This window comes from Malania oleifera, unplaced genomic scaffold (genome assembly GCF_029873635.1).
Source record: "Malania oleifera isolate guangnan ecotype guangnan unplaced genomic scaffold, ASM2987363v1 ctg509, whole genome shotgun sequence".
NCBI classification, from domain to species: domain Eukaryota; kingdom Viridiplantae; phylum Streptophyta; class Magnoliopsida; order Santalales; family Ximeniaceae; genus Malania; species Malania oleifera.
In genome coordinates this window covers 1-13,958 of record NW_026652036.1, presented here as the reverse complement: position 1 = coordinate 13,958, position 13,958 = coordinate 1, and the positions used below count along the sequence as shown (strand labels likewise).

Here is a 13,958-nt window from a genome sequence, read left to right as displayed (position 1 = left end):
TTGAAACCTAGTGCAATTAATTTAGCCATTCAACTACATTTAAGATATGAAACTCTAAATGATTTCTCTTGAGGTTTGAGAGCTTGTGAAAGAAGTATAGGATAAATGCTCTGAAAAATTAAATTTCTATTTTGTTCAAAGGAGTATTCCACTGAAGCAGGACATTTTTCAAACTAATTTTGTGCTAGGGATCATGTCCAGGATTTTGCAAAGATGTAACGACCTGCTTAATTTACCACATATCAACCATAGTAATTATCATTAATTTAGAACATAATAAAGTCAACCCGAACCCGTGGGTAACGGAGATACACCTGTCATACACCGCGGAAACCTAAGCAGCAATAAACATAAATTTCAACCACTCAACCATATAACACAATATACCAGAGTACCTACATTCCACCATATATTGTTTAAATATACAATCCTTAAAATCACCAAAAGATGAAACTAGAATATAATACCAAAAACCAGCTGATCCGAACCCAAAACTTACCTTCCTAGCAAGGTAGTAAAAGCTGTCTCAACAGCGGGTTCGGTCCGCCTGTCTTTCTGGGTTCCCTAAAATGGTTTAAACTGGGGTGAGACACCTCTCAATAAGGGAACTAAACTAAATACAGTTGTGTGGTAACATGAATATTTGCGTGCTATAATAAATATACAGTACATGTCACATGCTTGAAAAACACTAATAATATCATAACTGAGTAAGCATATAATTTCATAATTTTACTAAATCATATTGTATCTAACTGTTCATAAAATATTCTGAAATAACTAGTAATTCTAAAATTTACCCAAGATAAATAGCTAGCTGATGTTATGTATTACCCCCCATGACGGGTTGTGCAGCCTGAAGGCGGGACTCGACAATGGCTGGCCGACCACTGCCGAGTCAAAAATTTCTGTAAGTACGATGGGTCCGCCATACCCTGGTCCAGACTACCAGGTGGACGTCTACAACTCTACACTAAAAGTCACATCGACTATCCATTTCCCAACCCCTCAACTAGCAGGGGCAATTAGCACAAATCTGAACTGAACTGAACTGTATAGCTACGGTACCGTGCTCCTAATAATTGATCTGAACTATTATCCGGGTTCTGATAACATATAATACATGATAATATACTGATTAAACATAAATAGATTGATAGCATTTTCTAAATTCTGTAATAACATAAATAATTACGGCTTACGCCGATTACATTCATAATTGCGGCCTTGCGCCAAAAACGTGCATAACTACGACCTTGCGCCGAACATTTCATACATACTGCTCTGAATAAATGTACTTTTTATCATATATATTCTAAAATCATAGTTTACTGTATTAACATGTTATTCCTGAAAATAGATGAAACATGTTTTGTCTGTAAAATTGACTTAACATAATACAATATGCGTAAAATAATATTTATGCCACACAATACTGAATAAAATCATGAATTCTGGTTTGAGATCATATTTCCTTACATTTCATACTAAAAATACATATTCCTATGTAACAGCAGTATTTTCCCAAATATACATTTCTACAAATATGCTCATATATAATACATACTTTCTGAACATAAATCTACTAGTAAATAATAATAATAATTTTCGTGGAAAATTATTACTTTAGTTTTCTTCCTTACCTGATTACTGAAAAACCCCTACAGTATCTAGTCCTACACTCACAAGGTTCCCCGTTCAACACCCTGAAAACAATATCTCCCTGAACAAAACTTCAGTATTTCTTCGAGTACTACATTTCCTACGACTGTGGGAAAGTCAAATATTAAATAAAAAGTCTTACCTTGAATTTGGGATGGAGTCCAAGTTAGCCTCACCAACGATCCACTCCAACAGACTTGAAGATAACTTTCCCAGGAGTGTCGTGGCGACTTCGAATCATCGATCCGGCAAAGAATGAACCCAGAATCTTAGAGAGAAGAGAGGAAAACCGAAGAGGAGAGAGAAAATCTAATTTGTTTGAATAATCTACGCTAAAATCTGAGTTTACGGCTATTTATACACCTGCACTCATCGACGAGTCACGTCACTTTGTCGACGAGGCCATGAAGGAAATTCGTTGACAAATCGCAATTCCTCGTCAACAAAATTCAGAGCTGAAATAGCCTCTCGGTAATTTCTCATCGACGAGACACGTGTCCCAGTCGACGATCCCCTCAAGCGTGTTCGTCGACAAACGTGCTGTGTTCGTCGACGAGACCCCTATTACATTTCAAATTCAATTTCCTTTTCTCTCTTCCTTTTATTATTTAATTAATATAATTCCTTTGGGTCTCTACATTCTCCCCTCCTTATAAAAATTTCATCATTGAAATTTACTATTCATATGCTTCACCATCCCCAAAAGATAAACAGTCTGCAATTTGGGGGAAATGCCTCTCCTGGGCGCCCCCCCCTGGTTCGCAGGGGAGTGTGTGTTGGTGTCACAAGGGCAACATGGCGTTCAAAACACAGGCAGCAACTGTAATTTCAGGGACATTGCAAATAGTGAGGAGTGAAGGTACCTCTAAGTGCTTTGTGTGCTTTGCAGGAGCTCTCTGATCTATGGGAGTAACAGTAATGATGAAAGAGTGACAATGGAAATGAAATTGGAATGAAAGGGGTCTGGTTCATGGAAGGTTACAGCAGTGGATATTGTGGAATTGAATCAACTTGGCTCTGATACCAAACTGATGCTGGACAATAGGTAATTACATGGAGAGAGAGAGAGAGAGAGAGAGAGAGAGTAAAAGAATAAGAATGAAGAATAGGAAGGAAGAAGGGGGGGGGGGGGGGGGAAGGAAGAACTGAAGAAGGGGAAGAAGACTGCACATAGAGGGAGAGAAGAAAATTGCAGCTCTGGTTTCAAATTTGATGACTGTCCTCATACAGTACACAAACAAAGTACTTGTACACCCACCATTATAACTCAAACAAGTAATTAAAATAACCCAAAAGCACCTCAAATATTCAAAATAACCCTAAACTAACAAAACTCTGAAAATATCCAGATTTACTGATTTAAAATAGAATCCCTAGTCTTTAGATCTTCAAAGGGGACGTGATCGCCTAGAATTACATCACAATGACAAAATGCAATTCTATACGTATAATAAATCAGAGGATAATATTTGTCATGAAATAAAGGGAAAACAGAACAAAGAAAACAGTGACAATTATGGAACAAAGAAATCGATAGATACAAAGGGGCATGAGAAGAGGAAAAAATCAGAGGAGAGGGGGGGAGGGAGGAGAAATTACCTGTTCCATCATTAGCTATATCAACCCCATCAAAGCTAAGGATAATATCTGATGGTTTCAAAACCTCAGATTCCAGTGCCGTGGGGTCAACACGTCTGATGCGAACACCTTTCTGATCATGTTTCATCCCCATTGCATTCCGCAAATCAGGATTTTCCATCTTCTGCCACTCAACACCAAGAATTGGAAATCCTACCAAAGAAAAAAAAACCTTATATTCTACTAGTAACAAGAATAAAAGAGCTAATACCAGAACCATGATGGATTTTAAAAGAAGAACTAAGGTAGCCTTTGGTTCGCATCTAGAATAAGAATCAGAATTAGAATGTATAAAAATCAAGAATCAGATTTAGAATGTACAAAAATCAAAATAAAATACCACTCCTCTCTCACGTTTAGTTCAATATAGAGACACAAAACAGTATTTTATCGTTACTGCCTAGTATAAGAAAACATAAGAATTGGTAACAATATAATTTGCCAATTAAAAACCTCTAGCCTCCACTCAAAATATATACTTTAATTTAATTTAGCCAATAAAAAATAATAACATAATAATCAATAACCATACTATAATATTATTATATTTGACTGCAATGTTTTAAAAGGTGAAGAAAACATAAGAATTGGTAACAATATAATTTGCCAATTAAAAACCTCTAGCCTCCACTCAATATATAAACTTTAATTTAATTTAGCCAAATAAAAATAATAACATAATAATCAATAACCATACTATAATATTATTATATTTGACTGCAATGTTTTAAAAGGTGAAGGCATAAAGCGAGGCATTTTAACCCTTAAAGGGTGAGGCATAAGCCTTAGGGCAGGGAAGTGTAAGCCTTTCAAGAATTTTTTTTTTTTTGATAAAATTATGTCAATAAATTATATATATTTTTAAAATAACAAAATAAATGAAGATAATAACAAATTTAATGTAAAAAAAAAAAATCAAATATAATTAGCAAACTACTTATTGGCCATTCAAAAATTGCTAACTTGAATTCATTACATAAATCATGACAAAAATAGCTATAACATACAAGGTTTAAATTATTTTCAAGATTTAAAATACAACCCCTCAATTATTTTGGAAAGGTTGAGGTTCAAGAGTTTTAGAAATCAACTCATATTATGATGTTCCTTTTGTATAAACATGGAGTTAAACTATTCTAGCCAAATCTAACTTGAGAATTACTCACCCAAAATGCGTAAGCCTCAACTAAAAAGGCACAAACGCATGCCTTTTGTACACATGTATGAGCATAGGCATGTAATGAATTAGCCTTTCTGGGATTTGGTGTTTTAGATTGAGCCTCGAGGCATTTTAGGCCTGCCTTGCCTTAAGGCGAGCCTCAAGGCAAGCATCGATTGAGCCTTTTGAAACATTGTTTGATTGTATAATAATTAATTCCTATTAATATTAACATCATCATGATGTACCTACGGAAGTTCAATGGTTGGTATTGAAGAAAACAAAAAAGGGAATACGTAGTAGGTCAGGATCGTATGATTCTCATCAAGGCTGGCTCAAATCGATTTGAATCTCATGGGTGAATTCAGAATGTCATGAATCATAGAACCGAATTGTCTGAAATGCACGATTCAGTTTTTCGTTGATCCAATTGGATCTGACTGCTTCAAAACCTACCCAAAAGCCTTCTTTTTTTTTTCTTTTTTTCTTTTTTTTGCATGATGGCATTCCATTTGTTGTTTATGTGAATTCAGAATAGAAGAAAAAAGTATGTTGACCTTCTCATTTTACACCTCTGTTTTCTGCCAAGACTGCCATTGAGAAGAAAACCTGAGTCCAGAGAAGAAAACCTGCCTACCATTCTGCCAATGAGAACAAAGCTGGTCAATGAGGGTGGGTGATCTTCCGGTTGCCTCCCCCAGATTAAAAATTTTTCTTTTAGTTTCTAAAATTTTTATTTTCTTTATGTTCTTGTTTACTCCTTCTTCCTGTTTTAACTGTAAGAGAAAGCCCATACAGTAAAAATGATTTTTTTACTAAGCATCAGAAATTTTAAATTTTTATTATTCATTCATTCCCTTAAAAACCATAAAGGTTCAACTTTATTATTTTTTATTGATCTCTCCCCTCATATTTTTTTTTTTTTAAATACATGCAATTTTTTTTACTGTTAATACATGTCACACTTGCACCATAAACATAAGTTTATTTTTCAAAATTTTCCTTGAATCCTTATCTTTTTAGCATATCTTAAACCCTTAAAATTTGTGCTTTAGTTTTGATCTTGAGATTTTAGTGAATCAATCCATATCTATTGAAATTTCAACATATTTCACTACTTTATTTGCTGTACAAATGTGCATGACATTTAGAATCAATTTTTCAAATTTTGTATCGATTCAATTTGATTCTCGATTCACAAAATTGGGATTCCAATTCATGATTTGAATCTCAATTTGACAACTATTGAGTATATAGATGTCATTAAGAATATGTGTGATGGGATATTGACTAGTATTAGGGCTACAAATGGAAAGTTTCAAGAATTTCTAATGCAATTGGTGCACATAAGAGGTCTGCTTTGGGTTATTATCTTTTTGTTTTAATGATGGTGAATTTACTAGAAACATTCAAATTAAAGTTTCACGTTGTTTGCAGGTCTTGATTGATAAGACTATAGGTGGAATAGAATCCAAGTGGAACTTATGAAAAGATGCTTTAGAATCTAGAAGTTTTAAAAAAAGCAGAAATAAGACAGAGTACAAGAAATTTTTAGTACTAGTAGATTTAGATACCTTTGACCTATAATACATGGGATTAAAGTAGGTTAGGTATCTGTGTTGTGTAATCATAAAAAACAATTACAATTAAGAATAAAGTTCTATAAGATGCTATAAAAGATCAGTTATGCTATAAGGGACAAAATGTTAGGCAACCAAAAAGCAACATATCCGAAAAGTAAAAGTTAATGAAGTAAGACTGCTAAAATCGGCAAGTGGTATAACTTTAAAAGATTCTAAGGAATGAATATATTTGTAATAAGTTACACATGGCACTTGTACAAGACAACAACAAGGAAGCATTAAGATGGTTTGAGCCCTTATAATATAGGCCAAGCAATGCACTAGTGAGAAAGAGTGAGTGAATTGATGTTTGACAGTAGGTGGGAGAGCAAGAGAGTGAAGATTTGACAACATTAACTTTTAGGGAGTATTGCCCTAGACCATATGGAATGGTGAAAGAGGATTTATGTAGCTAACCTTGCCTAATGGGACTAAGGTCCGTTGTTCTTCTTGTGGCTGTTTATATTAAATTATTAACAATTATGTTTTCTATTTTTACTAATCAAATAATATTTAATTATCCTGTACTTCATCAAATATATAAAATATTAATATATAATTAATAATATAATAATAACATTGTGTATAATTATTGTTACTGCCACCATTAAATTTTATTCTTATATAAAGATTATATTATTATTTGAACATTATTGGTTATATTGCATTATATATTATAAATATTTATAATAGTATATGATATATTATACAATATCCATGATATAGGTATAACTACGTGAATGTTTGCATGTATGTTTATATCTATGCATATATATATATGTATAAACATGTAATGCACATGTATTATGTGTATAAATATGGACATATAGATGTATATATTTGTATATGTATGGTAAGGGACAAATTTGGGCATTTAAAATTTTCCATGATCTCAGCCAGAAATAGATTTGGATTCCAAGTTACAAGGCCTGAATCAAAGACTGGACTCAAAGGAAAATATGGAAATAGAATGGGTTTCCTTTACAATTCCAACTTGATACCCAGTTACAAAGCACCACCTAATTATGGTAAAAAAATAAAATAAAATAAAATAAAAAGCAAACCCAAAATAATCAAACTTAGTGAGCACACCAGTATAAGCTCCATTCTTCTCATAATCTTGGATAAAGTGCATGATGACCGGCGTTGGAATGACATAACCAATATTCTCAACATCTTCATGCTTAAGGGACTGAAATGCAATACCCACACAATTGCCCTTATCATTAAATGCAGGCCCTCCAGAATTCCCCGAGTTTATAGCAGCATCTATCTGAAAAAGGAACACAGGCAAGAGATATCATAAAGCTAGGCCAATGGGCAAACAGAGGAATCACAAAAATAGTAAAAATGGATTAAACAACCTGCACACCCAGAAGCTCGGTAGACCCATGAACATATGATAGGATTTCTATCCGTGACACAACACCACTTGTCACAGAAATCGTGTCTCCCCCAATTGGATACCCTACAACAGTCACTGCATCTTGGAGAGCAGGTAACTCACCAAATTGCACCGGTGAAACTCCTTCCCAGAAGTCATCATCATCAACAGTTAGCAAAGCTGCAAAACATGTAAACACCAATTTTAACTTTCAACAGAATACTCCATAATCTATAACCACATTACGAAACCTAATTACCATCTAGACATCATCCAAATTAAGATGCTAGTGTTCATCAATAGCAATAGCACACCTGGCATTTTGCAGCAGACATTTAACTGATATAGGCCCCTAGTTTGGTGATCTTTTTTAACTTTCTCCCGCTAATTAAGTGCATTGGGAGCTTCAGGTCTCAAAACTTTATTGCTTTAGATGTAGTTCAGGTCATATTGTATAGGCTATTATTCAAGTTGTAAATAATAGAGAGATAAGACCGGTATTGTTGTTCTCAACATTTTATAAATAGTTATAAATGATAGCACAGCAGGTAAGCCATCTTCATTCAAGAGCAATAGCAAGCCTGGCATTTTGCAGCAGTCCACTGTTATAGGCCCCAGGTTTGGTGATCTTTTTGAACTTTCTCCTGCTAATTAAGCGCACTGGGAGCTATTGCTTAGGTTTCAAACTTTATTGCTTTAGATATAGTTTATATTGGATAGGCTATTATTAATGTCGTAAATAATAGAGAGACAAGACCGGTATTGTTCTTCTCCACATTATATAAATGGTAATCAACGATAGCACCATGGGTAAGCCATCTTCATTCAAAAGTATCTTTCTTCCAGTTTGTGTCGTAACACTTGATCCTTTCAAATCACACTCTCTCTCTCTCTCTCTCTCGCTCTTTCTCTCTCTCCATGTTAAGACTTTTATGTGCAAAGGGAATTCTTCCCTTCACCACTCTCACCATTTATGAGCTTTAAAGGATGACAAGCACTTCCTTCTCTTGCGCTTCACATTTTCAAAGGGCATTTCCAAAAAATTGCAAGAAAACCACTTTCAAAATACTCCAATGAAATAAAGACTTGCTGTTTACCCCTAAATCTTCATTTATAGTGATATATATATATATCAAAGTCCTAAGGGAGGGAGAAAAGCCCAACATTTTTTGTACACAACAAAAGTTGTGATTAAAATTTTTATCGATACGTTAGCATGGCTTCAGTGCATAAAATCATTTCAAATGAGCAGCAAATGCAATTGCTAATCTTCACCACCTTTCCCACGAGTTAGCTTTCCGGAAACACAAAACCACACAAGCAAAGCAGTAAACAAATTTTTAGGAAATTCAGTAGCATGTCGTTTGAAAATAGAGCATTTCCCAAAAATATTTGTATAGAAATGACCTAATTGAGTTCAAATTTACAATTTATCCACAACTAACAATTCAAATAGTCCAGCAAGATCAAAACAGAAAACATAAATATAACTATCAACATGCAAGAGATATGATAGTCATGCACTGCAAAACACAAACACATTCACAAAATATAAATCAAAGATAGATTTAATCTTTTCAGAGCTGTAGATTTTTAGAACAAGTAGCTCCCCCTTTCAATTTAAAAGCAAGCTTGGATGCAAACAATTGCTTATACTAATTAAGGATGGTAAGTGCAAAACAATATAAGCAAACAGTCTTAAATTCTTAAATGCTTTTAATGGGTATAAGATTAAGCCATTTTTATTCTTCCAGCAAGTTTATTCCTGTAGAACTCATGTGCATAAGAAAACCACAATGTAAGACATGCAAAGTTCATAAATCCCAAGAATAATCCATATCATTTCTTATTTCAAACAAAACAGGGTATGGTGCTCATGGTTTTCACAAGAGCCTTAGGCCAAAAACAAATGATGATCTGATGCACATGAATTCACAAGAATGTTACATAAAAGCACTTTTTCCTAATGATGGAGCTCAGCTCCCCTGTACGTCCTCAAGCACGCATAGGTGCATTTTAATTCAGCATGCGATAGTCAATCGAGGCAATTTTCAAGGATTATGCAAAGATTATGCAATAGGGTTTCACAATAGAATGACACAACTTGAATGAGTGTGTGTGAGATGAAGCATTTTCCCTATTCCATGCAATTTCCCTTAGTTCATGGATGATCATCTAATAATTTGATATTAAATTAACACAAGATGATAGATCATTTCAATCCTGAACGAAGTTTAGAATTTTAAAGTAGAGACCAAAAGAGTTGATCCATTAGCATGCGATTCATAAGACACTGCATCAGTCATGCAGTTGGTGTTCCATATAAGCATGCATATGAGTAGTTCAGATAATCAATAATATAACAGATATACTATCCATTGGAATATGTAATCTTTTAACGCATTATGGACAGTAGGAATTCATTCATGTTCTTATGAAGGCATATAGATATATGAGATAAGATAATGAGAGCATTTTTAATATATATTTACATAGTCATGAAAGAGAAATGTTCCCCCTGAGCTATGCACTTATCCATCTTATGATTTTTCTTATTTTTCAAATTCTTTAACCAAGAAATCTAGATTTTAAATGATATAGGCTTGGTTTTGGATGAATAGGCTTGGAAGACCAAAAAATTACAATCAATACCTCTTCAGGGTCATAAGCTTAGGATGCCTTTTTTTTTTTTTTTTTTCTTATTTCAATATATGATGAAGGCCCAAGTTCAAATGGCTTTCAGATATAGCTGCTCATTCGCAGGTTTCTTTTGGAATAAGAATTTTATTTAAATTTGAAACCTAGTGCAATTAATTTAGCCATTCAACTACATTTAAGATATGAAACTCTAAATGATTTCTCTTGAGGTTTGAGAGCTTGTGAAAGAAGTATAGGATAAATACTCTGAAAAATTAAATTTCTATTTTGTTCAAAGGAGTATTCCACTGAAGCAGGACATTTTTCAAACTAATTTTGTGCTAGGGATCATGTCCAGGATTTTGCAAAGATGTAACGACCTGCTTAATTTACCACATATCAACCATAGTAATTATCATTAATTTAGAACATAATAAAGCCAACCCGAACCCGTGGGTAACGGAGATACACCTGTCATACACCGCGGAAACCTAAGCAGCAGTAAACATAAATTTCAACCACTCAACCATATAACACAATATACCAGAGTACCTACATTCCACCATATATTGTTTAAATATACAATCCTTAAAATCACCAAAAGATGAAACTAGAATATAATACCAAAAACCAGCTGATCCTAACCCAAAACTTACCTTCCTAGCGAGGTAGTAAAAACTGTCTCAACAGCGGGTTCGGTCCGCCTGTCTTTCTGGGTTCCCTAAAATGGTTTAAACTGGGGTGAGACACCTCTCAATAAGGGAACTAAACTAAATACAGTTGTGTGGCAACATGAATATTTGCGTGCTATAGTAAATATACAGTACATGTCACATGCTTGAAAAACACTAATAATATCATAACTGAGTAAGCATATAATTTCATAATTTTACTAAATCATATTGTATCTAACTGTTCATAAAATATTCTGAAATAACTAGTAATTCTGAAATTTACCCAAGATAAATAGTTAGCTGATGTTATGTAATACCCCCCATGAGGGGTTGTGCAGCCCGAAGGCAGGACCCGACAATGGCTGGCCGACCATTGCCGAGTCAAAAATTTCTGTAAGTACAATGGGTCTGCCATACCCTGGTCCAGACTACCAGGTGGACGTCTACAACTCTACACTAAAAGTCACATCGACTATCCATTTCCCAACTCCTCAACTAGCAGGGGCAATTAGCACAAATCTGAACTGAACTGAACTATATAGCTACGGTACCGTGCTCCTAATAATTGATCTGAACTATCATCCGGGTTCTGATAATATATAATACATGATAATATACTGATTAAACATAAATAGATTGATAGCATTTTCTAAATTATGTAATAACATAAATAATTACGGCTTACGCCGATTACATTCATAATTGCGGCCTTGCGCCAAAAACGTGCATAACTACGACCTTGCATCGAACATTTCATACATACTGCTCTGAATAAATGTACTTTTTATCATATATATTCTAAAATCATAGTTTACTGTATTTACATGTTATTCCTGAAAATAGATGAAACATGTTTTGTCTGTAAAATTGACTTAACATAATACAATATGCATAAAATAATATTTATGCCACACAATACTGAATAAAATTATGAATTCTGGTTTGAGATCATATTTCCTTACATTTCATACTAAAAATACATATTCCTATGTAATAGCAGTATTTTCCCAAATATACATTTCTACAAATATGCTCATATATAATACATACTTTCTGAACATAAATCTACTAGTAAATAATAATAATAATTTTCGTGGAAAATTACTGCTTTAGTTTTCTCCCTTACCTGACTACTGAAAAACCCCTACAGTATCTAGTCCTACACTCACAAGGTTCCCCGTTCAACACCCTGAAAACAATATCTCCCTGAACAAAACTTCAGTATTTCTTCGAGTACTACATTTCCTACAACTGTGGGAAAGTCAAATATTAAATAAAAAGTCTTACCTTGAATTTGGGATGGAGTCCAAGTTAGCCTCACCAACGATCCACTCCAACATACTTGAAGATAACTTTCCCAGGAGTGTCGTGGTGACTTCGAATCATCGATTCGGCAAAGAATGGACCCAGAATCTTAGAGAGAAGAGAGAAAAACCAAAGAGGAGAGAGAAAATCTGATTTGTTTGAATAATCTACGCTAAAATCCGAGTTTACGGCTATTTATACACCTGCACTCATCGACGAGCCACGTCACTTTGTCGATGAGGCCATGAAGGAAATTCGTTGACAAATCGCAATTCCTCGTCAACAAAATTCAGAGCTGAAATAGCCTCTCGGTAATTTCTCATCGACGAGACACGTGTCCCAATCGACGATCCCCTCAAGCGTGTTCGTCGACAAACGTGCTGTGTTCGTCAACGAGACCCCTGTTACATTTCAAATTCAATTTCCTTTTCTCTCTTCCTTTTATTATTTAATTAATATAATTCCTTTGGGTGTCTACATTCTCCCCTCCTTATAAAAATTTCATCCTTGAAATTTACTATTCATATGCTTCACCATCCCCAAAAGATAAACAGTCTACTTATCTTATTACTTACCCTTGCTTATGGCGGAGGAATACCGTGATTACATCTAGAGTTATGGGAGATTACATATATAAAATAAAATTTTCCCCAAAACTAAAATATTACTTACTAACTAAACTAATATATACACTGACTAACCTGCAAAAGAAACATTGCATAACTATTTACACTTTACCTGGTTATAACTGAACCTCTTGGAACAATTGTGGGTATTTCTACCATATCTGTTCCTTGAGTTCCCAAGAAGATTCTTCTATTGTGTGATTTCTCCATAGGACTTTCACTAGAGAAATCTTCTTATTACGTAATTCATGTTCTTTCCTGTCCAGAATTTGTATTGGTACCTCCTCATAAACTAGTGAATCATTGAGTTCTAATTCATTATAACTGATTACATAAGAAGGGTCTATGACGTATTTCCTCAACATGGAGAAATGAAATACATTGTGTATCCTAGACAACACAGGTGGCAAAGCTAACCTATAGGCAACTAGCCCCACTTTCTCTAGAATTTCAAACGGGTCGATGAAACTAGGGCTAAGTTTACATTTCCTTCCAAATCTCATAACTCCTTTTAACAGAGCTATTTTCAAAAACACATGATCACTAATATCAAATTCTAATTTCCTGTGGCGGTTATCGACGTAACTCTTTTGTTGGCTCTGAGCTGCACTGATTCTATCTCTAATGAGCTGAACCTTATTACATGCTTGTTGTACTAATCCTGGTCCCACAACTCGCTGCTCACCTATCTCGTTCCAATATAAGGGAGAACGACATCTCCTACCATAAAGTGCCTCAAATGGTGTCATACCAATGTTGGTATGATAACTGTTATTGTATGCAAACTCCACTAGTGGCATGAACTGAGTCCAACTACCCCAAAAATCCAGCGCGCATGCTCGAAGCATATCTTCTAATATCTGTATCGTCCTCTCAGTCTACCCAACCGACTGAGGATGGAACGCCGTGCTGAAAGATAACTGAGACCCTAGAACCCCCTGCAAGCTTTTTCAAAAACGTGACGTGAAACGCGGGTCTCAATCTGACACTATAAACACTAGCACTCCGTGAGAACAGACTATCTCTTGAATATAAATCTCTGTCAGTCGATTAAGGGAGTAGCCGATCTTGATAGGAATGAAATGGGCAGGCTTAGTCAAACGATCTACAATCACCCAGAACGCATTTTGGCCATACAATGCTGATGGCAGCCTTGAAACAAAATCCATGGATATATGATCGCATTTCCACTATGGGATAAAAAGTGGCTGCAACTGATGTGTCGGCCTCTGGTGCTCAGCTTGTACTTAC

General features: G+C 34.7%; 1 protein-coding gene across 1 annotated transcript; it reads right to left on the bottom strand.

The window, feature by feature from the left end:
* Positions 1–392: 392 nt before the first annotated feature.
* On the bottom strand, positions 393–7,786 carry LOC131147207 (protease Do-like 9). The gene is made up of 5 exons (XM_058096976.1): positions 7,780–7,786; positions 7,446–7,645; positions 7,174–7,354; positions 3,262–3,453; positions 393–564 (listed from the first exon to the last, which is right to left on the bottom strand). Exons 1-5 carry the CDS (start codon positions 7,784–7,786, stop codon positions 527–529), a joined length of 618 nt encoding a protein of 205 aa, XP_057952959.1. The 3' UTR covers positions 393–526.
* Between the last annotated feature and the right edge of the window lie 6,172 nt (positions 7,787–13,958).